Source organism: Ochotona princeps, chromosome 31, assembly GCF_030435755.1.
Source record: "Ochotona princeps isolate mOchPri1 chromosome 31, mOchPri1.hap1, whole genome shotgun sequence".
In the NCBI taxonomy this organism is placed as follows: Eukaryota; Metazoa; Chordata; class Mammalia; order Lagomorpha; family Ochotonidae; genus Ochotona; species Ochotona princeps.
Window position 1 is genome coordinate 946,649 of NC_080862.1, and position 26,084 is coordinate 972,732.

Genomic DNA, 26,084 nt, shown 5'->3' on the forward strand with positions numbered 1-26,084 from the left:
GAGTGGTGCTGTGAGAGAGAGGAGTGAGTGGTGCTGTGAGAGAGGAGTGAGTGGTGCTGTGAGAGGATGAGTGCTGAGAGAGGAGTGAGTGGTGCTGTGAGAGAGAGGAGTGAGTGGTGCTGTGAGAGAGAGGAGTGAGTGGTGCTGTGAGAGAGAGGAGTGAGTGGTGCTGTGAGAGAGAGAGTGAGTGGTGCTGTGAGAGAGAGAGGAGTGAGTGGTGCTGTGAGAGAGAGTGAGTGGTGCTGTGAGAGAGAGGAGTGAGTGGTGCTGTGAGAGAGGAGTGAGTGGTGCTGTGAGAGAGAGAGGAGTGAGTGGTGCTGTGAGAGAGGAGTGAGTGGTGCTGTGAGAGAGAGAGGAGTGAGTGGTGCTGTGAGAGAGAGGAGTGAGTGGTGCTGTGAGAGAGAGGAGTGAGTGGTGCTGTGAGAGAGAGGAGTGAGTGGTGCTGTGAGAGAGAGGAGTGAGTGGTGCTGTGAGAGAGGAGTGAGTGGTGCTGTGAGAGAGGAGGAGTGAGTGGTGCTGTGAGAGAGAGGAGTGAGTGGTGCTGTGAGAGAGGAGTGAGTGGTGCTGTGAGAGAGAGGAGTGAGTGGTGCTGTGAGAGAGGAGTGAGTGGTGCTGTGAGAGAGAGGAGTGAGTGGTGCTGTGAGAGAGAGGAGTGAGTGGTGCTGTGAGAGAGGAGTGAGTGGTGCTGTGAGAGAGGAGTGAGTGGTGCTGTGAGAGAGAGGAGTGAGTGGTGCTGTGAGAGAGAGGAGTGAGTGGTGCTGTGAGAGAGAGGAGTGAGTGGTGCTGTGAGAGAGAGGAGTGAGTGGTGCTGTGAGAGAGGAGTGAGTGGTGCTGTGAGAGAGGAGTGAGTGGTGCTGTGAGAGAGAGAGGAGTGAGTGGTGCTGTGAGAGAGAGGAGTGAGTGGTGCTGTGAGAGAGAGAGGAGTGAGTGGTGCTGTGAGAGAGAGGAGTGAGTGGTGCTGTGTGAGAGAGGAGTGAGTGGTGCTGTGAGAGAGAGGAGTGAGTGGTGCTGTGAGAGAGGAGTGAGTGGTGCTGTGAGAGAGAGGAGTGAGTGGTGCTGTGAGAGAGAGGAGTGAGTGGTGCTGTGAGAGAGGAGTGAGTGGTGCTGTGAGAGAGAGGAGTGAGTGGTGCTGTGAGAGAGGAGTGAGTGGTGCTGTGAGAGAGAGAGGAGTGAGTGGTGCTGTGAGAGAGAGGAGTGAGTGGTGCTGTGAGAGAGAGGAGTGAGTGGTGCTGTGAGAGAGAGAGGAGTGAGTGGTGCTGTGAGAGAGAGGAGTGAGTGGTGCTGTGAGAGAGAGAGGAGTGAGTGGTGCTGTGTGAGAGAGGAGTGAGTGGTGCTGTGAGAGAGAGGAGTGAGTGGTGCTGTGAGAGAGAGGAGTGAGTGGTGCTGTGAGAGAGAGGAGTGAGTGGTGCTGTGAGAGAGAGGAGTGAGTGGTGCTGTGAGAGAGAGGAGTGAGTGGTGCTGTGAGAGAGGAGTGAGTGGTGCTGTGAGAGAGAGGAGTGAGTGGTGCTGTGAGAGAGAGAGGAGTGAGTGGTGCTGTGAGAGAGGAGTGAGTGGTGCTGTGAGAGAGAGAGGAGTGAGTGGTGCTGTGAGAGAGAGGAGTGAGTGGTGCTGTGAGAGAGAGAGGAGTGAGTGGTGCTGTGAGAGAGAGAGGAGTGAGTGGTGCTGTGAGAGAGAGAGGAGTGAGTGGTGCTGTGAGAGAGGAGTGAGTGAGTGGTGCTGTGTGAGAGAGAGGAGTGAGTGGTGCTGTGAGAGAGAGTGAGTGGTGGTGCTGTGAGAGAGGAGTGAGTGGTGCTGTGTGAGAGAGGAGTGAGTGGTGCTGTGAGAGAGGAGTGAGTGGTGCTGTGAGAGAGGAGTGAGTGGTGCTGTGAGAGAGAGGAGTGAGTGGTGCTGTGAGAGAGAGGAGTGAGTGGTGCTGTGAGAGAGAGGAGTGAGTGGTGCTGTGAGAGAGGAGTGAGTGGTGCTGTGAGAGAGGAGTGAGTGGTGCTGTGAGAGAGAGAGGAGTGAGTGGTGCTGTGAGAGAGGAGTGAGTGGTGCTGTGAGAGAGAGGAGTGAGTGGTGCTGTGAGAGAGAGAGGAGTGAGTGGTGCTGTGAGAGAGGAGTGAGTGGTGCTGTGAGAGAGGAGTGAGTGGTGCTGTGAGAGAGAGGAGTGAGTGGTGCTGTGAGAGAGGAGTGAGTGGTGCTGTGAGAGAGAGAGGAGTGAGTGGTGCTGTGAGAGAGAGGAGTGAGTGGTGCTGTGTGAGAGAGGAGTGAGTGGTGCTGTGAGAGAGGAGTGAGTGGTGCTGTGAGAGAGGAGTGAGTGGTGCTGTGAGAGAGGAGTGAGTGGTGCTGTGTGAGAGAGGAGTGAGTGGTGCTGTGAGAGAGAGGAGTGAGTGGTGCTGTGAGAGAGAGAGGAGTGAGTGGTGCTGTGAGAGAGGAGTGAGTGGTGCTGTGAGAGAGGAGTGAGTGGTGCTGTGAGAGAGAGGAGTGAGTGGTGCTGTGAGAGAGAGAGGAGTGAGTGGTGCTGTGAGAGAGGAGTGAGTGGTGCTGTGAGAGAGAGGAGTGAGTGGTGCTGTGAGAGAGGAGTGAGTGGTGCTGTGAGAGAGAGGAGTGAGTGGTGCTGTGAGAGAGAGGAGTGAGTGGTGCTGTGAGAGAGAGGAGTGAGTGGTGCTGTGAGAGAGAGGAGTGAGTGGTGCTGTGAGAGAGGAGTGAGTGGTGCTGTGAGAGAGAGGAGTGAGTGGTGCTGTGAGAGAGGAGTGAGTGGTGCTGTGAGAGAGAGGAGTGAGTGGTGCTGTGAGAGAGAGAGGAGTGAGTGGTGCTGTGAGAGAGAGGAGTGAGTGGTGCTGTGAGAGAGGAGTGAGTGGTGCTGTGAGAGAGAGGAGTGAGTGGTGCTGTGAGAGAGAGAGGAGTGAGTGGTGCTGTGAGAGAGGAGTGAGTGGTGCTGTGAGAGAGAGAGGAGTGAGTGGTGCTGTGAGAGAGGAGTGAGTGGTGCTGTGAGAGAGAGAGGAGTGAGTGGTGCTGTGAGAGAGGAGTGAGTGGTGCTGTGAGAGAGGAGTGAGTGGTGCTGTGAGAGAGAGGAGTGAGTGGTGCTGTGAGAGAGGAGGAGAGAGAGAGGAGTGAGTGGTGCTGTGAGAGAGGAGTGAGTGGTGCTGTGAGAGAGAGAGGAGTGAGTGGTGCTGTGAGAGAGGAGTGAGTGGTGCTGTGAGAGAGAGAGGAGTGAGTGGTGCTGTGAGAGAGGAGTGAGTGGTGCTGTGAGAGAGAGAGGAGTGAGTGGTGCTGTGAGAGAGGAGTGAGTGGTGCTGTGAGAGAGAGAGGAGTGAGTGGTTCTGTGTGAGAGAGAGGAGTGAGTGGTGCTGTGAGAGAGGAGTGAGTGAGTGGTGCTGTGTGTGAGAGAGGAGTGAGTGGTGCTGTGAGAGAGAGAGGAGTGAGTGGTGCTGTGAGAGAGGAGTGAGTGGTGCTGTGAGAGAGAGGAGTGAGTGGTGCTGTGTGAGAGAGGAGTGAGTGGTGCTGTGAGAGAGGAGTGAGTGGTGCTGTGAGAGAGAGGAGTGAGTGGTGCTGTGTGAGAGGAGTGAGTGGTGCTGTGAGAGAGGAGTGAGTGGTGCTGTGAGAGAGGAGTGAGTGGTGCTGTGAGAGAGGAGTGAGTGGTGCTGTGAGAGAGGAGTGAGTGGTGCTGTGAGAGAGAGGAGTGAGTGGTGCTGTGAGAGAGAGAGGAGTGAGTGGTGCTGTGAGAGAGGAGTGAGTGGTGCTGTGAGAGAGGAGTGAGTGGTGCTGTGAGAGAGAGGAGTGAGTGGTGCTGTGAGAGAGAGGAGTGAGTGGTGCTGTGAGAGAGAGGAGTGAGTGGTGCTGTGAGAGAGAGGAGTGAGTGGTGCTGTGAGAGAGAGGAGTGAGTGGTGCTGTGAGAGAGGAGTGAGTGGTGCTGTGAGAGAGAGGAGTGAGTGGTGCTGTGAGAGAGAGGAGTGAGTGGTGCTGTGAGAGAGAGGAGTGAGTGGTGCTGTGAGAGAGAGAGGAGTGAGTGGTGCTGTGAGAGAGGAGTGAGTGGTGCTGTGAGAGAGGAGTGAGTGGTGCTGTGAGAGAGAGAGGAGTGAGTGGTGCTGTGTGAGAGAGAGGAGTGAGTGGTGCTGTGAGAGAGAGGAGTGAGTGGTGCTGTGAGAGAGAGGAGTGAGTGGTGCTGTGAGAGAGGAGTGAGTGGTGCTGTGAGAGAGGAGTGAGTGGTGCTGTGAGAGAGGAGTGAGTGGTGCTGTGAGAGAGGAGTGAGTGGTGCTGTGAGAGAGGAGTGAGTGGTGCTGTGAGAGAGAGGAGTGAGTGGTGCTGTGAGAGAGAGAGGAGTGAGTGGTGCTGTGAGAGAGGAGTGAGTGGTGCTGTGAGAGAGGAGTGAGTGGTGCTGTGAGAGAGAGAGGAGTGAGAGTGGTGCTGTGAGAGAGGAGTGAGTGGTGCTGTGAGAGAGAGAGGAGTGAGTGGTGCTGTGAGAGAGAGGAGTGAGTGGTGCTGTGAGAGAGAGGAGTGAGTGGTGCTGTGAGAGAGGAGTGAGTGGTGCTGTGAGAGAGAGAGGAGTGAGTGGTGCTGTGAGAGAGGAGTGAGTGAGTGGTGCTGTGTGTGAGAGAGGAGTGAGTGGTGCTGTGAGAGAGAGAGGAGTGAGTGGTGCTGTGAGAGAGGAGTGAGTGGTGCTGTGTGAGAGAGGAGTGAGTGGTGCTGTGAGAGAGGAGTGAGTGGTGCTGTGAGAGAGGAGTGAGTGGTGCTGTGAGAGAGAGGAGTGAGTGGTGCTGTGAGAGAGGAGGAGGGTGCTGAGAGGAGTGAGTGGTGCTGTGAGAGAGAGGAGTGAGTGGTGCTGTGAGAGAGAGAGGAGTGAGTGGTGCTGTGAGAGAGGAGTGAGTGGTGCTGTGAGAGAGGAGTGAGTGGTGCTGTGTGAGAGAGGAGTGAGTGGTGCTGTGAGAGAGGAGTGAGTGGTGCTGTGAGAGAGAGGAGTGAGTGGTGCTGTGAGAGAGGAGTGAGTGGTGCTGTGAGAGAGGAGGAGTGAGTGGTGCTGTGAGAGAGAGAGGAGTGAGTGGTGCTGTGTGAGAGAGGAGTGAGTGGTGCTGTGTGAGAGAGGAGTGAGTGGTGCTGTGAGAGAGGAGTGAGTGGTGCTGTGAGAGAGAGGAGTGAGTGGTGCTGTGAGAGAGAGGAGTGAGTGGTGCTGTGTGAGAGAGGAGTGAGTGGTGCTGTGAGAGAGGAGTGAGTGGTGCTGTGAGAGAGAGAGGAGTGAGTGGTGCTGTGAGAGAGGAGTGAGTGGTGCTGTGTGAGAGAGGAGTGAGTGGTGCTGTGAGAGAGGAGTGAGTGGTGCTGTGAGAGAGGAGTGAGTGGTGCTGTGAGAGAGGAGTGAGTGGTGCTGTGTGAGAGAGGAGTGAGTGGTGCTGTGTGAGAGGAGGGAGTGGTGCTGTGAGAGAGGAGTGAGTGGTGCTGTGAGAGAGGAGTGAGTGGTGCTGTGTGAGAGGAGTGAGTGGTGCTGTGAGAGAGGAGTGAGTGGTGCTGTGAGAGAGAGGAGTGAGTGGTGCTGTGAGAGAGGAGTGAGTGGTGCTGTGAGAGAGAGGAGTGAGTGGTGCTGTGAGAGAGAGAGGAGTGAGTGGTGCTGTGAGAGAGGAGTGAGTGGTGCTGTGAGAGAGAGAGGAGTGAGTGGTGCTGTGAGAGAGGAGTGAGTGGTGCTGTGAGAGAGAGAGGAGTGAGTGGTGCTGTGAGAGAGGAGTGAGTGGTGCTGTGAGAGAGAGAGGAGTGAGTGGTGCTGTGAGAGAGAGGAGTGAGTGGTGCTGTGAGAGAGAGAGGAGTGAGTGGTGCTGAGAGAGAGGAGTGAGTGGTGCTGTGAGAGAGAGAGGAGTGAGTGGTGCTGTGAGAGAGGAGTGAGTGAGTGGTGCTGTGTGTGAGAGAGGAGTGAGTGGTGCTGTGAGAGAGGAGTGAGTGAGTGGTGCTGTGAGAGAGAGAGGAGTGAGTGGTGCTGTGAGAGAGGAGTGAGTGGTGCTGTGAGAGAGGAGTGAGTGGTGCTGTGTGAGAGAGGAGTGAGTGGTGCTGTGAGAGAGGAGTGAGTGGTGCTGTGTGAGAGAGGAGTGAGTGGTGCTGTGAGAGAGGAGTGAGTGGTGCTGTGAGAGAGAGGAGTGAGTGGTGCTGTGAGAGAGAGGAGTGAGTGGTGCTGTGAGAGAGGAGTGAGTGGTGCTGTGAGAGAGGAGTGAGTGGTGCTGTGAGAGAGAGAGGAGTGAGTGGTGCTGTGAGAGAGAGGAGTGAGTGGTGCTGTGAGAGAGAGGAGTGAGTGGTGCTGTGAGAGAGAGAGGAGTGAGTGGTGCTGTGAGAGAGGAGTGAGTGGTGCTGTGAGAGAGGAGTGAGTGGTGCTGTGAGAGAGAGAGGAGTGAGTGGTGCTGTGAGAGAGAGGAGTGAGTGGTGCTGTGAGAGAGAGAGGAGTGAGTGGTGCTGTGAGAGAGGAGTGAGTGGTGCTGTGTGAGAGAGGAGTGAGTGGTGCTGTGAGAGAGAGGAGTGAGTGGTGCTGTGAGAGAGAGAGGAGTGAGTGGTGCTGTGTGAGAGAGGAGTGAGTGGTGCTGTGAGAGAGAGGAGTGAGTGGTGCTGTGAGAGAGGAGTGAGTGGTGCTGTGAGAGAGGAGTGAGTGGTGCTGTGAGAGAGAGAGGAGTGAGTGGTGCTGTGTGAGAGAGGAGTGAGTGGTGCTGTGAGAGAGAGGAGTGAGTGGTGCTGTGAGAGAGGAGTGAGTGGTGCTGTGAGAGAGAGGAGTGAGTGGTGCTGTGAGAGAGAGAGGAGTGAGTGGTGCTGTGAGAGAGAGGAGTGAGTGGTGCTGTGAGAGAGGAGTGAGTGGTGCTGTGAGAGAGGAGTGAGTGGTGCTGTGAGAGAGAGAGGAGTGAGTGGTGCTGAGAGAGAGGAGTGAGTGGTGCTGTGAGAGAGAGAGGAGTGAGTGGTGCTGTGAGAGAGAGAGGAGTGAGTGGTTCTGTTGAGAGAGAGGAGTGAGTGGTGCTGTGAGAGAGGAGTGAGTGAGTGGTGCTGTGTGTGAGAGAGGAGTGAGTGGTGCTGTGAGAGAGAGAGGAGTGAGTGGTGCTGTGAGAGAGGAGTGAGTGGTGCTGTGAGAGAGGAGTGAGTGGTGCTGTGTGAGAGAGGAGTGAGTGGTGCTGTGAGAGAGGAGTGAGTGGTGCTGTGAGAGAGAGAGGAGTGAGTGGTGCTGTGAGAGAGGAGTGAGTGGTGCTGTGTGAGAGAGGAGTGAGTGGTGCTGTGAGAGAGGAGTGAGTGGTGCTGTGAGAGAGGAGTGAGTGGTGCTGTGAGAGAGGAGTGAGTGGTGCTGTGTGAGAGAGGAGTGAGTGGTGCTGTGAGAGAGAGGAGTGAGTGGTGCTGTGAGAGAGAGAGGAGTGAGTGGTGCTGTGAGAGAGGAGTGAGTGGTGCTGTGAGAGAGGAGTGAGTGGTGCTGTGTGAGAGAGGAGTGAGTGGTGCTGTGAGAGAGAGGAGTGAGTGGTGCTGTGAGAGAGAGAGGAGTGAGTGGTGCTGTGAGAGAGGAGTGAGTGGTGCTGTGAGAGAGGAGTGAGTGGTGCTGTGTGAGAGAGGAGTGAGTGGTGCTGTGAGAGAGGAGTGAGTGGTGCTGTGAGAGAGAGAGGAGTGAGTGGTGCTGTGAGAGAGGAGTGAGTGGTGCTGTGTGAGAGAGGAGTGAGTGGTGCTGTGAGAGAGGAGTGAGTGGTGCTGTGAGAGAGGAGTGAGTGGTGCTGTGAGAGAGGAGTGAGTGGTGCTGTGTGAGAGAGGAGTGAGTGGTGCTGTGAGAGAGAGGAGTGAGTGGTGCTGTGAGAGAGAGAGGAGTGAGTGGTGCTGTGAGAGAGGAGTGAGTGGTGCTGTGAGAGAGGAGTGAGTGGTGCTGTGTGAGAGAGGAGTGAGTGGTGCTGTGAGAGAGAGGAGTGAGTGGTGCTGTGAGAGAGAGAGGAGTGAGTGGTGCTGTGAGAGAGGAGTGAGTGGTGCTGTGAGAGAGGAGTGAGTGGTGCTGTGAGAGAGAGGAGTGAGTGGTGCTGTGAGAGAGAGAGGAGTGAGTGGTGCTGTGAGAGAGGAGTGAGTGGTGCTGTGAGAGAGAGGAGTGAGTGGTGCTGTGAGAGAGGAGTGAGTGGTGCTGTGAGAGAGGAGTGAGTGGTGCTGTGAGAGAGGAGTGAGTGGTGCTGTGAGAGAGGAGTGAGTGGTGCTGTGTGAGAGAGGAGTGAGTGGTGCTGTGAGAGAGAGGAGTGAGTGGTGCTGTGAGAGAGGAGTGAGTGGTGCTGTGAGAGAGGAGTGAGTGGTGCTGTGAGAGAGAGAGGAGTGAGTGGTGCTGTGAGAGAGAGGAGTGAGTGGTGCTGTGAGAGAGAGAGGAGTGAGTGGTGCTGTGAGAGAGAGGAGTGAGTGGTGCTGTGAGAGAGGAGTGAGTGGTGCTGTGAGAGAGGAGTGAGTGGTGCTGTGAGAGAGAGGAGTGAGTGGTGCTGTGAGAGAGAGAGGAGTGAGTGGTGCTGTGAGAGAGGAGTGAGTGGTGCTGTGAGAGAGAGAGGAGTGAGTGGTGCTGAGAGAGAGGAGTGAGTGGTGCTGTGAGAGAGAGAGGAGTGAGTGGTGCTGTGAGAGAGGAGTGAGTGGTGCTGTGAGAGAGAGAGGAGTGAGTGGTGCTGTGAGAGAGGAGTGAGTGGTGCTGTGAGAGAGAGAGGAGTGAGTGGTTCTGTGTGAGAGAGAGGAGTGAGTGGTGCTGTGAGAGAGGAGTGAGTGAGTGGTGCTGTGTGTGAGAGAGGAGTGAGTGGTGCTGTGAGAGAGAGAGGAGTGAGTGGTGCTGTGAGAGAGGAGTGAGTGGTGCTGTGAGAGAGAGGAGTGAGTGGTGCTGTGTGAGAGAGGAGTGAGTGGTGCTGTGAGAGAGGAGTGAGTGGTGCTGTGAGAGAGAGAGGAGTGAGTGGTGCTGTGTGAGAGGAGTGAGTGGTGCTGTGAGAGAGGAGTGAGTGGTGCTGTGAGAGAGGAGTGAGTGGTGCTGTGAGAGAGGAGTGAGTGGTGCTGTGAGAGAGAGGAGTGAGTGGTGCTGTGAGAGAGAGAGGAGTGAGTGGTGCTGTGAGAGAGAGAGGAGTGAGTGGTGCTGTGAGAGAGGAGTGAGTGGTGCTGTGAGAGAGGAGTGAGTGGTGCTGTGAGAGAGGAGTGAGTGGTGCTGTGAGAGAGAGGAGTGAGTGGTGCTGTGAGAGAGAGGAGTGAGTGGTGCTGTGTGAGAGAGAGGAGTGAGTGGTGCTGTGAGAGAGAGGAGTGAGTGGTGCTGTGAGAGAGAGAGGAGTGAGTGGTGCTGTGAGAGAGAGAGGAGTGAGTGGTGCTGTGTGAGAGGAGGGAGTGGTGCTGTGAGAGAGGAGTGAGTGGTGCTGTGAGAGAGGAGTGAGTGGTGCTGTGAGAGAGAGAGGAGTGAGTGGTGCTGTGAGAGAGGAGTGAGTGGTGCTGTGAGAGAGAGAGGAGTGAGTGGTGCTGTGAGAGAGGAGTGAGTGGTGCTGTGAGAGAGAGGAGTGAGTGGTGCTGTGAGAGAGAGAGGAGTGAGTGGTGCTGTGAGAGAGAGAGGAGTGAGTGGTGCTGTGAGAGAGGAGTGAGTGGTGCTGTGAGAGAGGAGTGAGTGGTGCTGTGAGAGAGAGAGGAGTGAGTGGTGCTGTGAGAGAGGAGTGAGTGGTGCTGTGAGAGAGAGAGGAGTGAGTGGTTCTGTGTGTGAGAGAGGAGTGAGTGGTGCTGTGAGAGAGAGAGGAGTGAGTGGTGCTGTGAGAGAGAGAGGAGTGAGTGGTGCTGTGAGAGAGAGGAGTGAGTGGTGCTGTGAGAGAGAGAGGAGTGAGTGGTGCTGTGAGAGAGAGGAGTGAGTGGTGCTGTGAGAGAGAGAGGAGTGAGTGGTGCTGTGAGAGAGAGAGGAGTGAGTGGTGCTGTGAGAGAGAGGAGTGAGTGGTGCTGTGAGAGAGAGGAGTGAGTGGTGCTGTGAGAGAGAGAGGAGGGAGTGGTGCTGTGAGAGAGAGGAGTGAGTGGTGCTGTGAGAGAGAGGAGTGAGTGGTGCTGTGAGAGAGAGAGGAGTGAGTGGTGCTGTGAGAGAGAGGAGTGAGTGGTGCTGTGAGAGAGGAGTGAGTGGTGCTGTGAGAGAGAGAGGAGTGAATGGTGCTGTGAGAGAGGAGTGAGTGGTGCTGTGTGTCGCCATTTGCAGAGAAGTTCATGGGAGCTGATGACTCCATCAGTGAAGTTTTTAGGTTGTTCTCATGAATGCTGGAAGGCAGGGTTGGAAACTCTGTCCATGTAAGCAGACTTTTTTGTATTTCAGAATTATCTGCTCGCAAAACATACTGTTTTTAAGACAAACTTTGCATCTAGGTTTGAGTTGGCAGAAATTATCCAGATAATTGTGTTCCAAGTAATTTGGCTCTAAGAACAAAATTGCAAACAAAGCTCGATCGGTTTTTCAGTATTCGTAGTGTTAATGTTTGTAATCTTATTCTGAAAACATTATAAAGCAAGTAAGTGTAATAACGTGATTTTAGCAAAAAATTCAAATGTAAAGGAAATGATATGTAATCAAAACCTTGAAGTTTTTAATATTGAATTTGAAACTCAGAATAAACTCATATTTTCTCTGAAAAGAAACATGGCTAAAAATATGCTGCGAAGACATCAACCACAGACTCCTCAGTATGATTTTCCACTCAGATGACCCACTAGAAAAGGCGTTGCTCCTGGTTCAGGTGAAGAAGCGTTTCTATAAGATTAACCTCATGTTTTCTCTTAAATGTTTAAAAACTTGTTTGAAAGAAGCTGAGAGGGACGTTTATTGTTCTGTTTCTGCGGACCGCTCAGGGCTTCTGGTTGTCATTCCGATGACGTTGGTTTCTGCGCGGTAGTGTTTGGACTTCTTCCATCCCCTGCGGGAGCTCCGGTTAGGGGTGGGTGACCTCAGAGTACTCGGCCTCCGAGGGCATCCAATTCCCTGTGGCCTCCTTGGCAGTTGGGATATAGTCCTTGTTGCTCGTATTAGTAGTTTGTGGTGAAGGTCTGGGAGTCTTCATGGTTGGGATCCAGGCTTTCTCCTTGCCATCTGCTCTACCCTGGAGTGCCCCCCTGCTCCACGCACATGACCTCCTGTTAAGAGGTTGTCAGGATCGCACCCGATTCCCCCCTCATGCATTGGTATAGTAGTTTTACTATTGTTTAGTGCTGCTTTGAGTCTGTTGTCTATGAATTACCAGATTTGATCATGATAGGCTATATTATACTTTTTCCTCACTCTTTTTATGGTCCTGAAAGGCTTCCCTGCACTCCCCCCCATTACGGATTAACATAACGTATTGAGGGTATAGTAGGTTTTACAGTTTTTCGATGTAGATCTTAAGTATTCTGACATTAATTGTTGGTTTATAGATTATATCACATTATCTTATTGTATTGGATACAGGTTGTTAGAGATTGCAATAATATTACAATATACAGGTACTATCAGGTTGTCGTCTTTTCATCTCAGATTAAGGCAAACATGTGGTATTTAACCTTTTGGGATTGGTTCATTTCTCTTAGCATGATGGATTCCGGGACCAGGGAGGAGAGCTTTCTCTGGACCGAGCCTGGCTCCACCTCTGGACCCCCACCCTCCCTTGCAATGACCATCAGGATCGCTCCGAAAACCCCTCACAGCAAACAAACAATCATACAAACTAAAAAAAAAACCTAAAATAAATAGACAAACAACAAAAAGTAGAGCTTGAAATCCGACAGGAAAGAGCTGGCATGGATTGGCTAATGCCTCGCTGGGTAGGACACAAAGATTAGTCACTCCTTACCATGGTGTTGGGGACTTTCCTGCACACCCCCCCCCCCAAAAAAAAATGTTCTGCACCTTAACTGCTGACAAATGTCTTGTTAGAGTTACAAGCCAGTCTAGATTATCCTAAAATCTGCCAAGATCAGTAAAATTAGACTTCAACACAACAAATGGCTAAATACTAAAATGAAACAGACACGAGACAGCTGAATGGTACCTTATAGCCATTTTAAGGTATATAGCAGCTGGTCCTGTATATGAACTAAAATTGAAATGTCAATGAGCTAATCATAGGTTGTGGTTAAGAACTTGCTTCTTTTTTGTTTTGTATTGTTTTGTTTTGTTTTTTTTAACATACTGGTTACGCAAAACCTTGTCAATTCCATAATGTTACAAATTGCTGTTAATGTTATATTGAGACTCTTAATTGACTGGGATGATATTCTACCAGCTCTGACTTTGGACCAGAAATGGTCTCCCCAACAAACTGTTCAACCCATCTGGACAATGAGTAGCTGGACTCTATGCTGGGTATATGTTTGCAAGGAAAGAATCTTGATGGAATTTGAACTGTAATACTGCATCAAGGTGGAGGAATCCACCAGGGGGGAGGGGTGTGGGGAGGGGTGGGGGGATTCCCAGAGCATATGAAACTGTCACATAATGCATAATAATTAATAAAAAAAAAAAAAAAAAAAAAAAAACTACATACAGAAAAGGATGAAAAAAAAAAAAAAAAAAAAAAAAAGAAAGAAGCTGAGAGACCGGCCCTGGGCTGGGTCACCCCCTCGGTGGATGCAGTGGCCGGGTTGGGTCAGGCCGAAGGCAGGTGCTCCCGCAGGTCTCCCACGGTGGCGCAGGCGCGTAAGCCCTGGATCTGTGCTCTGGTGTTTTCCCAGGAATATTAGCAGAAGCTGAATAGAAATGAAGCACCTAGGATTGGAACTGGCCCCATGTGAATTTGTCATTACAAAGCAAGAAGGTTAAAGATGGTTTGGTGATTATTAGACTCAGGAGAGTTTATAAAGAATTTCTCACTGGTTTTAGATGAAGCCATAGCAGAAGAACCATTAAAAGTGTCTAAATTTTTTTTAAAGAAAGTGTCTAAATCCTCAAGTTTATAATAATACAAGGATCGGTTGCTTTGGAATGTGTCGGAGAACCAGCTCATCACTTTTTAAAATGGGAGATAAAAAGTGCATTTAGAGGTCACGCTTGTGTAAAGAACTCCACCCCTGTGACATTGGCATCCCATGTAGGTGCCAGTTCAAATCCTGGGCGCTCCAGTTCTAACCCAGCTCCTTGGTGGTAAATAGCCTAGGGAAAGCAGTGCAGGGTGCCGGAGTACTTGGATGGCTCCTGGCGTCAGCCTGGCCTGGCCAGCTGTACTGACCGCCAGGGAGTGATCCACTGGGTGGAAGATGTGTTTTTCCCTCACTCTCTGTGACTCTGACTTTAAAATAAATAAATAAATGAGAATGTTAAAACAGAAGTGCATGCAGTACAAGTCCTACCTTTTCTGAGGGATCGGTTGTTTAGTACTAAAAAATAAGTGATAAGTAGGGGAGTTTCTGTGGAGCTAATACAGGAAGACAGAATTAGAATGTTAGAATGTCACCACTTTACAGCTGCTCTCCAACAGTCTATCAGCTACGAAGGTCACACACCACGAAACTGCTGCATTTGGGGTGATCTGGTGAAGAAGTAACCATTTCACAGTAAGCCTGTGGAACAGCGCTGTCAGCCTCAGGACTGGGTTAGATGGCGATTTGTGGGACATCCGGGTCATTGTGGAATGACTGGTGACTCCTCCTCCAGATGTCATCAAGGAATACTCAGACACGTGCGCTCCTCAGCTGTGACAAGCGGAAATGCCCCAGACGTTGCCGGACGGACTGCGAGCGGTGGGTGGAGGGCGCTTGAGAAACACTGCTCTAGAAGCAGTGATGGTGCAGCCAGTGGCAGCGGGCGAGCAGGGGCGAGCAGGGGCGAGCAGGGGCGAGCAGGGGCGAGCAGGGGCGAGCAGGGGGCGGTAGAACCTGCGGATGGAAGGAGCTGTGCAGGGCAGGTGTCTCACTTCAGCAGCGTCTGATGGAAACGCAGCAGTCGCAGACTCTGGTGGCCAGAGTGTAAGGAGCACAAAGACGCAGTCACAGTCACTTGTAACAATATTTAGCTCGCTGGAATCAGAACATTACTTGAGCTCAGAAGCAGTGAGGACTTGTGCGTCCCGAAGGGTGCTGTAGCTGCTGTGCTCAGCCTCTTTAGCCTTGTTGTATTTATTAGAGATGTGTAGTTTGTGATTCATCCATTATACACAAAAATTAAGGGGGGGACAAAGTCAAGCCAAAATTTTAGGTTGAATTGGAGTTTCCTGTGTGTTCACTAAAGTCTCTTTGATGTTTTCAAGTATGGAATTTTACTTTTTTAAAATGTATTTTATTTGCAAGCCAAAGAGGGAGACACACAGAGATCTTTTATCTGAGTCTCCCACTAGGGTGGCAGGGTGCGTTTGCTGCTGCTTTTCCCACACCCTGAGCAGCAGGGGTGGGGTCAGAAGTGGCCCCGCGCTGGTGCTGCTCAACATCGGCCTGCATTGTACAGTGTGAAGAACAGTGCAGTGTTCAGATGTAACTACAGGTGTTTAGCAAATGTAAATTGCTTTATTTATTTTTTTATTTATTGGTTTATCGCTTTATTTATTGGTTTAAAAAACTACAGTTTTTTCATCTTTTCCCTGTATCCAGAGTCTGGTCCATTATCTTCCTTTTTCAGAATCTAATACTCTATGTCTGATGCACTTTACACTTTCCAGAAATATACCCGTTTCATCCAAGCGAACTACAGTCGTGTCTTTGTTGGAAGGCACCCACAGACACAGGACTGCACAAAGGAGTGGGAAGATTAAAGCAGAGTAGAGTATCAGCCTTGTTCTGAATCCAGCCCCCCAAAATGTAGAATAAATGGGGTGACAAGGGAGAGCAGTTTGGTTAGGGAGTGAGCAGCCAGCAGCACAGAGGCTCAAGTAGAGGTGAAGGTTGAGCTGCTTACATTCAAACTGCTTCGTGGGCTGAGCGGAAGTCATGGACGGAGAGGATGGGATGGCCCTTCAGAAGAAGGGGAAGTCAGTGAGCAGACAGCAGCAGAAAGATAGGGGAGACTGTGCTGGTGCGTGTGGGGCTGGTCACCGGGGCTGGTGGACAACCCCTGGGGAGTAGTGGAGCGCCTGTGCTGGTTACTTCGTTGGATGAGGCCATCAGTGACGTGCTGGTCTGCAGAACGGGAAAGGGGAGACTGTGCTGGTGCGTGTTGGGCTGGTCACTGGGGCTGGTGGACAACCCCTGGGAGCAGTGGAGCGCCTGTGCTGGTTACTTCGTTGGATGAGGCCATCAGTGACGTGCTGGTCTGCAGAACGGGAAAGAGGCTTTGTGGAGGCCACTGCTGGGCTCTCTGAGTCCCAGCTGCTTTAAGATTTCTTCCTCTGTCTCTCTCTCATACATGTGTAAATAAATAAATCTTCTAAAAAGAAAAATTTCATGGAGAAATTGACTCATCATGTAGATACTAAATGAAGCTTTCCAGTCACAGTACAACATTTAGTCATGGTGCCTGAAGTTTAAGTTAGTGTTTAATGAGGGTTTAAATTATGACGGGTTTGTGTCATGCTTACAGAACCATAAAGCCATAATCATGTTGGAGCGAGTCTGTGCTAAACTTTAACCCACTCTAGTGAGAGATGCTCTTCAAACAGTCTTAGTTCAACTGATGTACTGAGATTAACAGGTGCACACCTGGAGATTGCCCAGAGGGGCCATTGCTACCCTGGGGGCAAAAAAAAGTTTATGAAGGATTTTGATGGGAATTGCATTCATGAGAGGGTTTAAAAATAGGTAACCAGCACAGAGCTTGGTACTTAGATTCTTGGAGACCAAATATGGCAACAAGGTTCCCGACCTATAAAAACATAGCCATAGAGAGAGGCCTGTGCGTATGAACTTTGATTTTACTAACTCTGAACTACTCCTAGGACCAGTTAATGGGTAGAACACAAAGAACTGTTACTTGCTTCTGACACTGTAAGCTGAATCCTCACTGCAGTCGTAGGGGCGATAGCTTACTTGCAAGGGTAGTGTGACGTTCCATCTGAAAGGATACATCCGGGTGCTCAGTGCACTGTCCAGTGTAGAGCAGTCGGGAGTTGTGAAATGTGTAAGGTGTTAAATTTGTTTATCCCAATGCTAAATGTCTAAAATCTGTGTTCTTCAGGTAGCCTCTCTTCTGCTTCATTACTTACTACTCTCCCACTTACTACTCTCAGGATTTTACTAGTTACTCTCCCACCAAAATCCAGTTTATACGAGAACACTGACTTTCAGAAGAGACAAGCAAGATTAGATATCAGTTATTTGAAATGTTTAGCCTTAGAAGTGATTATGATTGGGGGGGCGGGTTGAGGGTATTAGCATATTGTAATGAAATTATCACTTGATGAGCCTGAAATTTGAATTTAAAATTGGTGCTTCCACTGTACCTTATACACATCATCTCGCGGGCAGTTTTGTGTAATGTGTGGCCTGTCACATCAAATCAGGTATTAGCACCCAGAAGTTTAGGATTTTAGGATTACACATGGTCAAATTGCTATTTCTTTGCAGTTTAAAATTGAATTAGTTTTCATCTTGTCTGGTATTCTGAATTTCATATATTTAAGCTAATGTGTTTTTTTTTTTTAAAGATTTATTTTATTTTTATTACAAAGTCAGATATACTGAGAGGAGGAGAGACAGAGAGGAAGTGGAGCTGCCTGGATTAGAACCAGCAGCCATATGGGATCAAGGCGAGGACCTTAGCCACTAGGCCACGCCGCCGAGCCCAAGCTAATGTGTTTTAAGACTTAATAGTTAATGTTTAACTATTAGAAATTTATGTACCACAAACTTAATTCTGTTCTTAATAGAAAATTATTTTCATTTATTTTGACTCTGAAATGAACTGTTAAAAACATTTAATGTTTCAATTTAAAAATTCTATGAATAATTCTCACTTCTTCCACAAGAGGGCCTTCTTAGAACAGCTTTTCCTTGCTCCATGTCAAAGGTATTTCTGTGCAACTTCCTGTGTGGTTTTTGTGACAACTAAACTTCCTCAAAAAGCATTTCAGAGACAAAATTTTACTTACTAATTTCTTCCATGACCTATTCCTACAAAGTCATCTTTTTTGAGCTACTAATTTGGGCTGTTGGGAAGGCTGTCAGTCTTGCCTTGTTCCCTTGTGATGTCTTCAACAGATGGACTGTGCTCTCGATGAACTGTAGAAGGCTGGATTCTAAGGAGAACCGCAAAGCCTTCTCACCAGCTTCACTTGATGATACTGTGGTTGAGTGCACCTTTTCTACTCCTGCCAGCCAAGAAGAATGTTCAACGAGAATTATGGTTTAAAAAAAAAAAAAAAAGACCTAGTTCAGTGGTTCAATTGGTTAATCTTCCCCTTTCAGGTGTAGGGATCCCATATGGACACCAGTTTGTGTCTGAGCTGCTCCACTTCCCATTCAGCTCCTTCCCTGCTTGTGGCCTGGGAAAGCAATAGAGGACGGCCCAAAGCATTGGCACCCTGCACCCATGTGGGAGACGCAGAAGAGGCTCCAGGCTCCTGGCTTCAGACCGTCTCAGCTCCCGCTGTTGTGGCCACTGATTCTTTCTGTAAACTTGCCTTTGCAATAAAAATAATGAAATCTTTTAAAAAGATTTATTTATTTATTTTTATTGGAAAGTCAGGTATAGAGAGAGGAGTCAGAGAGAAAGATCTTCCATACACTGATTCACTCCCCAAACAGCTGCAACAGCCTGAGCAGCGCCAATCTGAAGCCAGAAGCCTGGAGCCTCTTCTGGGTCTCCCACACAGTTGTGGAGTCCCAAGGCTTTGGGCCATCTTCGACTACTTTCCCACAAACAGGGAACTGGATGAGGAAGTAGGTAGGGCTGCCAGGATTAGAACTGGAGCCCATACAGAATCCTGGCGCGTGCAAGGTGAGGACTTTAGCAGCTAGGCTGCTGCACCGGGCCCAGAATAACTAAATCTTTGTAATAAAAAACCAAAAATAATAAAAAATAAAAAACAAAGAAATTAAAAAATAAAAAATACAAACAGGTGCTATGTGAAGAGGTATATATGAATTTAAAGAACATTTTATCATGCCACCAAGTAGAAAGAAATTGTTGAATTGTTGAGGTTTTGTGTTAACTCCAGAGCTTCAAAGATTAAAGTCATTGACAGTATATTTCCTGTAATGTCCTAATACTTCATTTTAGCAAGTGTAAGAGGAACAGGAAGCGAAGTAGGAGGGTGTCTAGTGGCTGTGCAGCATCCCTGAGTGTGCTGGCCCCTCGAGAGCAGTCCAGCATTGCCAACTGGCAGGCCGCACCTTTGCCTCTTCTTTGTCTCAGGCTGTGGGGACTGAGGAGTTCATGCGAGAAAACCCTCTTGAATTACGTGTTCTCTAACTGAGCAAGTCTTGGAGGCTCCTGTGCCTGATGGTCTCCATTGTTTGTCCTTGGGATGCCTTGGCTGCTGCTCTAGTGCTCTGTACAGTTCTCGTAGCTCCATGGCCAGTCCCCTTGTGCTACACGTGTGCTCCGTTCAGACTCACGCCACTGAGGTACATCACGCTGTAGCCTGTCAGCTCCCATGACCGTCCCCTTGTGCTACACGTGTGCTCCGTTCACACTCACGCCACTGAGGTGCATCGTGCTGTAGCCTGTCAGCAGACCTGGGTAGAACTATGGCAGCCTCTCACTGCATGCATGTGCAGATAGATGGTTTAGCTTTTTAGTCTTCTTTTTTTAAAGTATAAAATGGGACTAATATCATGGTACAATGTTGTGAGGAATAGTAGCAGTAATAACACTGACAGTGATGGGAGCAGAGTCTCACCGAGAGCCTGCAGCTGGCTAGAAGCTGGCGGTGACTGTGACCTCCTGCCTTGGCAAGGGTCCTGTGTGCTCTCCTTGCTCACCAGCTCAGTGCAGGGTGGTGCAGGTGCGGGCACGGAGTAGGTTCGTGTTGTTCACTGGTGAAGGGGTGGCTCGGTGGGTCAGTGCAGGGAGCTGCGCGGGCAGCCGTTGGACACCACTGAGCTGCTGCATGTGAGGCTTGCTTTGAGCAGAATGGAACATGGGTTAGGGAGCTTCCGGAAGATTCCTCTCAGAGGTCTCAGGGAATCAAGAATTGCTGGTTACTATGTGCTGCAGTATTCCGAAGTTGAAGTTCAAATCAGCTTTTAAAGTTGAAGTATTTATGATCTGATATTTGGTTTCCCGTGAGCATCATGTTGATGATTAGTATAACCAAAATTCAGTACTTTATTTGATACAGTGTGGTGATGTAATAAAATAGCTCTCTGATTTACCAGTGACATTGAACTTGCACATATTTCTTGTTCTTGCAACAGCAGCGCTATGGTGAGCTGGATGAAAACAGACAGAGATTGCTGCAGAAGTGTAAGGAGCTGATGAAGAGAGCCCGGCAGGTGTGCAACCTGGGTGCCGAACAGACTGTGCCCCACGAGTACCAGACAGTAAGTATACGGAACGTAGACTGCTCTGAGCAGGGCCAGGCGAGACGCGTCAAACACGGGAACTGAGTATGTGTGGGAAGTAGTTTTGCTGAACAGATTTTATGTATGTCGTTTATATTTGCCCACTATTTTTACTGCTTGATACTAAAAGTCTTAAAACATGGAGCTCACTTTATAAAAGCATATCTGAAGATTAGTTCCTTTCATGAAAGTGGGTTTTTCACCCAAAGCTGTACATTCCTGGGTAAGTTTGAGTGCTGCTTAGGGTGAGAAGGAAAAATGAAAATAGTTTTCAGGAAGTTGGGAATTCAGTGGGGCTGGATATTCAGCTGTAACACCTCTAAAAAAAGGAGGAAAGAAACTTTTTTTCCGGTGTATTTTATATTCTGACATAGCACTCAGGCAAACTGGAGTCACGCCCTTAAGGCGGCATTTGGGCTTCGTCTGTCTTATGGGATGTGGACAGGCCACCATGCTTACTCGGGAGAAAGGGGATACATAATTAGAAGTGCATTTTAAACTATTTGGTATTTTATTTTTGATTTTTAATTTTACACATCTGTTTCAGTAGATAATAAAGTCTCTACTAAAGATGAAAACAACTGGAAAAAGGAATGATGCAGATTATGATTTTCAGGTTCTTAAAACCAAGAAGCCAAGATTGGAGTGTTTGGGGACATAGTAGGGACTCAGTAGATGCTTATAGAACTGACTGTGGGATGTATTCCCATGATAACACTAGATCTTATGTGAAATGCATTGTTAAGCATAAAATAAATATGTCTAGTATCATAGCTATTTTTTTCTGAATATAGGGTGATTCATCCTTGATAATTTCTACTACTTTAGAAAATAATGAATCATTAAGTAAATTGATTATTACTGTGTATTAGATATTGAATGAGACATATTTCCTCCTCTACTGAAATTTGCATTCTAGTAAGGAGGACGGGCTGACCAAAACACAAAAAGCCAAATAGGGTATGTTACGTGGTGTGAGATGCCAAGGAGGAGAGAAGTGACAGGGGTGAGAAGTTGAGAGAAGTCAGCCCGTGTGGCTGTCAGGGAGGCATGCAGTGTGCTGATGCGTTTCAGGTTAAGGCCATCTCAGTGGGAATGAAAACTACGCAGGCAGAGAGCAAAACCTCGAGGGGCCGCAAGGAGATGAAGACAGAATCCACTGGGGGAGACATGAGAGCGCTATTACTAACACTTGAGTTTATACAAAGGTTTTCTTTTGTATGGAGAGCAGAGTGGAGGTGGGACAAAGGAAACCGTGCAGTAGGTTATTGCTTCGGCCCACCAACAATTTATTGTTTCCTTGGTTGGCGTGGCAACAATGAAGACATGGAGAGAAGTTGACATACTTCAGGTTGCTTTCCTTGACAAAGCTAGCGAGATTTGTTGAAGTGTTGGAAGTGAGAAGGCTGAGGGAGAGAAAACCCCGGAATGTTTCAGCTGAACAGATAGTGAGGTGGAGTGGATCTTGCTTCCAGTGGTAAGTGGGCAGGTGAAATGAAGGTTCCTTTTGTTGTGTGCGATGGAAGATATCTGGTAGAGTTCCGGGAAGGTAACTGTGTCAGACACATCCACCGCGAGGTGAGAAGCGCTGAGAGCTTAATGTCCTGTGTCGGCCTGTCCCAGGGCCTTGTTGTGTCTTGTAGTCCGTGGACGTTGCAGCTTGTGCTATGCAAAGCGGTGTGTGTGCCCTCGCCTTGGGACAGGCTCTGTTCCGACTGGCCTGTGGCGTGGGCTCAGAAGGTAGCATGTGGTGACGTTTTGCTGGCAAATTGGATTCTTAGGATGCTTTTTACTTCTTCATAAGTGCAGTGTCAAGTTCTAACTTCTTGCTCTCTTTCAATGCCCCACATACTCTGGACCCATTCTACCAATTCAGCAAGTACCTACCATTCCAAATGGACACAGCTCCTCACCCCCCATGGTATGCAGTACTCGTTCTTTCTCCAACTTCTGCTCGCCCCTCCGCTTTGCTTGACCACCCCGAGTCTTCTGTAGCCATGACTGCTGCTGCTTTCCGAGATTCTGTAGTATGTGTGTTAGCTACTGCTGATTTAATGCCCCCCAGTAACACATTGCCTTCCGGTGCTGTGTGGTGTACCCACTCTGTCTTCTTTCTGAATAAAGTTAAGCTTTTTGGAGGCACAAGATCCTGCTTATAATGACTTTGTCTCCCTGAGTGCTAGCATGTAGTTGGGCAGATAGCTACTTATTCAGCAGATTAGTATTACTTATTTTAGTTACTTGAATGGAACTGCTTTTCCTTATAGTATCTATAGTAACTTTTTTTTTTTTTTTTTTGGTGTAGGCTTTCCAAGATCTTCCAAACACGTTGGATGAAATTGATGCTTTGTTGACCGAAGAAAGATCAAGAGCTTCCTGCTTCACGGGCCTGAATCCTACAGTATGCCTCTTCATGTCCTCCCGCTCCGCGGCTGACGTCACCCTGCACACACACGGTTCCCCTAGTGCTTGCCTCCCACTCTGTACTAGAGCGCTTGGTAATAATAAGCTAGACAGCAGGAACAATGTGCTTTAAATGCCAGAATCTGAATCGATTAGAATTTTAAATAGATTCCTCCGAAGGAACACAGTGTTCTGTGCTTTTTCTTTACAAAAAGAATACTCAGGCTAACCTGAAATCCTGCCATGTCTGATTTCCCACCCCCCCCTCCAAGAATATAGAAATGACGTTTTCAGTCTGTAATAAGAACATATTAATTGGATCCGTACAGTGCAACACAATTGGCATCTTGAGTTAATATTTGGATTTATGTAAATTTTAAATAATTTTGTCCTTTGTTAGATTTGTGTTAAAGCAAGTGTTTTTTTCCCTGCCAGGTGGTTGAAGAATACATGAAAAGAGAAGAAGAAATAGAGCAGTTAACTGAGGAACTACAGGGAAAGAGAATTGAGCTGGATAAATACAGGGAAAGCATTTCCCAGGTGACTGTTTAGCTTTTGTCTCTCTTTGTCATGTTTGTCGTTAAAGCTATGAGAGTATAGAACAATGCAAAACAGAGTGAAGGGATAAAGGTGCGCACTCACTGAGCAGGTTAACACAGAAAAAAATGTAGTTTATGTGAAGTTTTTTTTTTAACAGAATGTAATACAATGCTTCCCTTAAATTATGTTTATGTTACTTTTATTTGTAGGTGAAAGAAAGGTGGCTTAATCCTTTAAAAGAGCTGGTAGAAAAAATTAATGAAAAATTCAGTAATTTTTTTAGTTCTATGCAGTGTGCTGGTGAAGTGGATCTGCATACAGAAAATGAGGTAAAATTATACTTGAAATATATTCTGGACAGGCAATTTTAATTATGTACTAAAAGCAAATTATTTAGTTATTTTGCATTTGTGAATTATTTAGTTATTTTGCATTTGTTTCTAAAGATTTTGCTTACTAGAAAACTACTCAAAGGAAGAAATGCCTGTAGGATTCCATTAGGGTCATTTTTTTTTTCTTTTCCTGCTTTAAATAAGTGACTAATATCTTACTAATAACTCCTTATGTTTCTGTTTTGAGTAGTGGCTGTTCATCTGTGTTGGATAAAGGCATCACTCTGTAAAACAACCATTGTTGAAGTAGGAAGAGTTGTAAGTTAGCAAACATAACTGAAATACACTTATGAAACCAATGTGCTTTTTAAGACTTATTTATTTTATTCAAAAAGCAGAATTTACAGAGAGGGGAGAGTCAGGGAGACAGGATAATCCTCCAGTCACTGGTGCACTCCCCAAATGGCCACAACTAGTGGACCTGAGTTGATCAGATCAGAAGCCAGGAGCCAATAACCCTCTGCGTCTCCCACATGGTGCAAAGTGGCAAAGCCTTGGACCATTCTTCGGTGCTTTCCCAGTCCGTAAGCAGAGAGCTGGATGGGAAGGGAAGCAGCAGGGCCACGAACCAGTGCTGAAGTGGGCTGCTGGCACCATGGGGCAGGGGATTAGCATGCTGTGCCCCGATGCCGGCCCCGGTGGGTTTTTTTTTTTAGTTAAGAAATTCAACCAAAGACACAGGGATGACTTGCCCTCAGCAGTGGTACACAGAGCTGCTTTGCAGCGTCGTGCAGCATGGCAGACCATGTGTGCTTGTTGCCTTCACCTCTGGCTTACAAACCAAACATTCTGAATGTGTTAGCTGTGCCTGAGTGGGTCCATGGGATCTACTCTGAATGTGTTAGCCGCGCCTGAGTGGATCCATGAGATCTACTCTGAATGTGTTAGCTGCGCCTGAGTGGGTCCATGGGATCTACTCTGAATGTGTCAGCCGCGCCTGAGTGGATCCATGGGATCTACTCTGAATGTGTCAGCCGCGCCTGAGTGGATCCATGGGATCTACTCTGAATGTGTTAGCTGTGCCTGAGTGGATCCATGGGATCTACTCTGAATATGTTAGCTGTGCCTGAGTGAATCCATGGGATCTACATGAATGTGTTAGCTGCGCCTGAGTGGATCCATGAGATCCACTCTGAATGTGTTAGCTATGCCTGAGTGGATCTGTGGGATCCACTCTGAATGTGTTAGCTGTGCCTGAGTAGATTCGTGGGGATCCTTACAACTTTTAGACCATAACTGCTTGGCTAATATTTTACTGCTTTACACCAGCTGGTACCACTAAGTTTTAAGTTGTTTTTTCCTATTAAAAAAAAAAAAAAAACTTATTTGAGGAGAGTGGAAAGGGATATCCCTTTGCTTGTGGAACTGTGTTATGGAAAAGCAAAAATTCTAAAAAACAGGAATTTTCATTTGAACGGTGCAGTTACAGAGAGACGGAGAAGCAGAGAGAGTTCTTGTGTCTGCTGGTTCATTCCCAGTGACTGCAGTGGTAAGGACTGGGCCAGGACAAAGCCAGGAGCCTGGACCCTGTGCAGGTTCTCCACCGGGTGCAGACTTGGGCTGCCCTCTGCCTTCCCGGGGCTTTGAAGTTGAACGGTTGAGATTCTGCATATGCAGCTTCCAGGCCCACTGCCTCTGCTCTTAGAATTGATTTATTCAGCCTTTTCAGCAAGGGTTAAAGTAACAGAAGAAACTGTCATCTTTCATCACTTTTTCAATGTTTTACAGGAAGACTATGACAAATACGGAATTCGAATTAGAGTCAAGTTTCGCAGTAGTACTCAGCTGCATGAATTAACTCCTCACCATCAAAGTGGAGGTGAAAGAAGTGTTTCTACTATGTTGTACTTGATGGCACTTCAAGAGCTGAACAGATGTCCATTCAGAGTAGTTGATGAAATTAACCAGGTAGGGCGATGGTTCTTTTGTGTTTGAGTCTTACTGTATGCTGTAGTAAATTTAACTATGCATTCAGTATCGTTGTCCTTGTTTAGGGAATGGACCCCATCAATGAACGGAGAGTATTTGAAATGGTTGTAAATACTGCCTGTAAAGAAAACACGTCTCAGTACTTCTTCATTACACCAAAGGTAGGCCCTAAGCAATCTAAAGTGTAACTCCAAACTCCCCCGTGGCTGACCTGTCAGACACCTCCCAGAAAGGCACTAAAAATACTGTAATAATATGTGTATTGATTAGAGGAATGGGTTCCCGTGAGAAGGGTGCATGCCATGTTGTAGGCCATAGGAGCCCCCTTATCCTGTGGGCTGGATTTCCACGGTACTACTTCAGGCAAAGCTCACATTGTGGCAGGGTTGTGTTGGAGAGCTTTGGAGGACCTATTCAGGATATACGTGTTTGAATGCGTAAATGTAAACTTAGCGCTCTTCTTTCAGAAGCAAATTTTTCTAAGTGACATTTTGTCTGTTTCAATATAGCTCCTGCAAAATCTTCCTTACTCTGAGAAGATGACAGTATTGTTTGTCTATAATGGGCCACATATGCTGGAGCCAAGCAGATGGAACTTAAAGGCTTTCCAGAGGCGGCGGCGGCGTATTACGTTCACTCAGCCTGCTCAATAAGAAGTAAAGGGAGGGAACTTTGGAACTTTCTGTAAAATTCTGTTTGTAACTATGGATCAGCTGAATAAAAGTTAGGTGATTTGTTACAAGTTAAATTATGGGTTATTTTTGGAAACCTCCTTCTAGATGCACACAGGGTGATGAGCTGGACACCGTGGCTTCTCTGGAACATTGTCTGCTGGAAAAGTCTTCGCTTTGGGTTCTGTTTGAGTTCTTTACACTCTGTGTGTCATTGGATCCCCGTTTTTAAAACATTTAATACTGCAAATCAAAGGTATATACGGTGAAGGGTGTCAGTCATAAGAAATGCACTCGCCACGGTGGACCTGGCTCAGTGAATAGTGGTGTGGATCGCTTAGAGCCTCATGGGCCTGTGTTTCAATTCCTCATTTCCTCCCAGTGTTATGTTTACATTTGAATTATTGATATGGACATGGCTAGTCTAATGTATAGTAATAATTTATGACAAATTAGTCATTTCTTGCTGTTAAAAAAAAGATTACTTTTTCTGCACTAGGAGATAAGAATTGTATAAGCCTTTAAGACAAGTTTTACAAAACTTAATGCTACAATTGTATTGGTTTTTCAAAGGCAAAGAAAACACGGGGGCTCAGAAATAGTAGCAGGACGTCCCTGAAACGTCACAGGTGGCCACTAAATGACGCAGAGTGCAACCCAGAGGAGTGACAGACAACAATCAGGTGACAAGGTTTCTAAAGAATAGCCTTGCAAAGTTGGGAATTTTGTTTTTTAGTTTAAAGTCAATTGTATTTTGCAAGTTAAATTTCTAGAAGCATTTTTATAATTTTTAGTAAGATTTTTCGTAAGATTTCATATACTG

The 26,084-nt window shown here is 48.2% G+C and overlaps 1 protein-coding gene across 3 annotated transcripts in view; it reads left to right on the forward strand.

Moving 5' to 3' along the window:
- The window catches only part of SMC5 (structural maintenance of chromosomes 5), a 78,580-nt gene extending 53,242 nt beyond the window's left edge, over positions 1-25,338 (forward strand). For 2 of the 3 annotated variants that reach the window (XM_058657357.1, XM_058657359.1), the window contains 8 exons: positions 19,180-19,305; positions 21,203-21,247; positions 21,632-21,727; positions 22,165-22,269; positions 22,479-22,598; positions 24,390-24,569; positions 24,656-24,751; positions 25,100-25,338. In XM_058657357.1, coding sequence (XP_058513340.1) covers positions 19,180-19,305; positions 21,203-21,247; positions 21,632-21,727; positions 22,165-22,269; positions 22,479-22,598; positions 24,390-24,569; positions 24,656-24,751; positions 25,100-25,243 — 912 coding nt within the window. In that variant the 3' untranslated portion in view covers positions 25,244-25,338. The remainder of the gene's footprint in view (positions 1-19,179; positions 19,306-21,202; positions 21,248-21,631; positions 21,728-22,164; positions 22,270-22,478; positions 22,599-24,389; positions 24,570-24,655; positions 24,752-25,099) is intronic. The other variant, XM_058657358.1, reaches the window with a different exon arrangement.
- Positions 25,339-26,084: the final 746 nt, after the last annotated feature.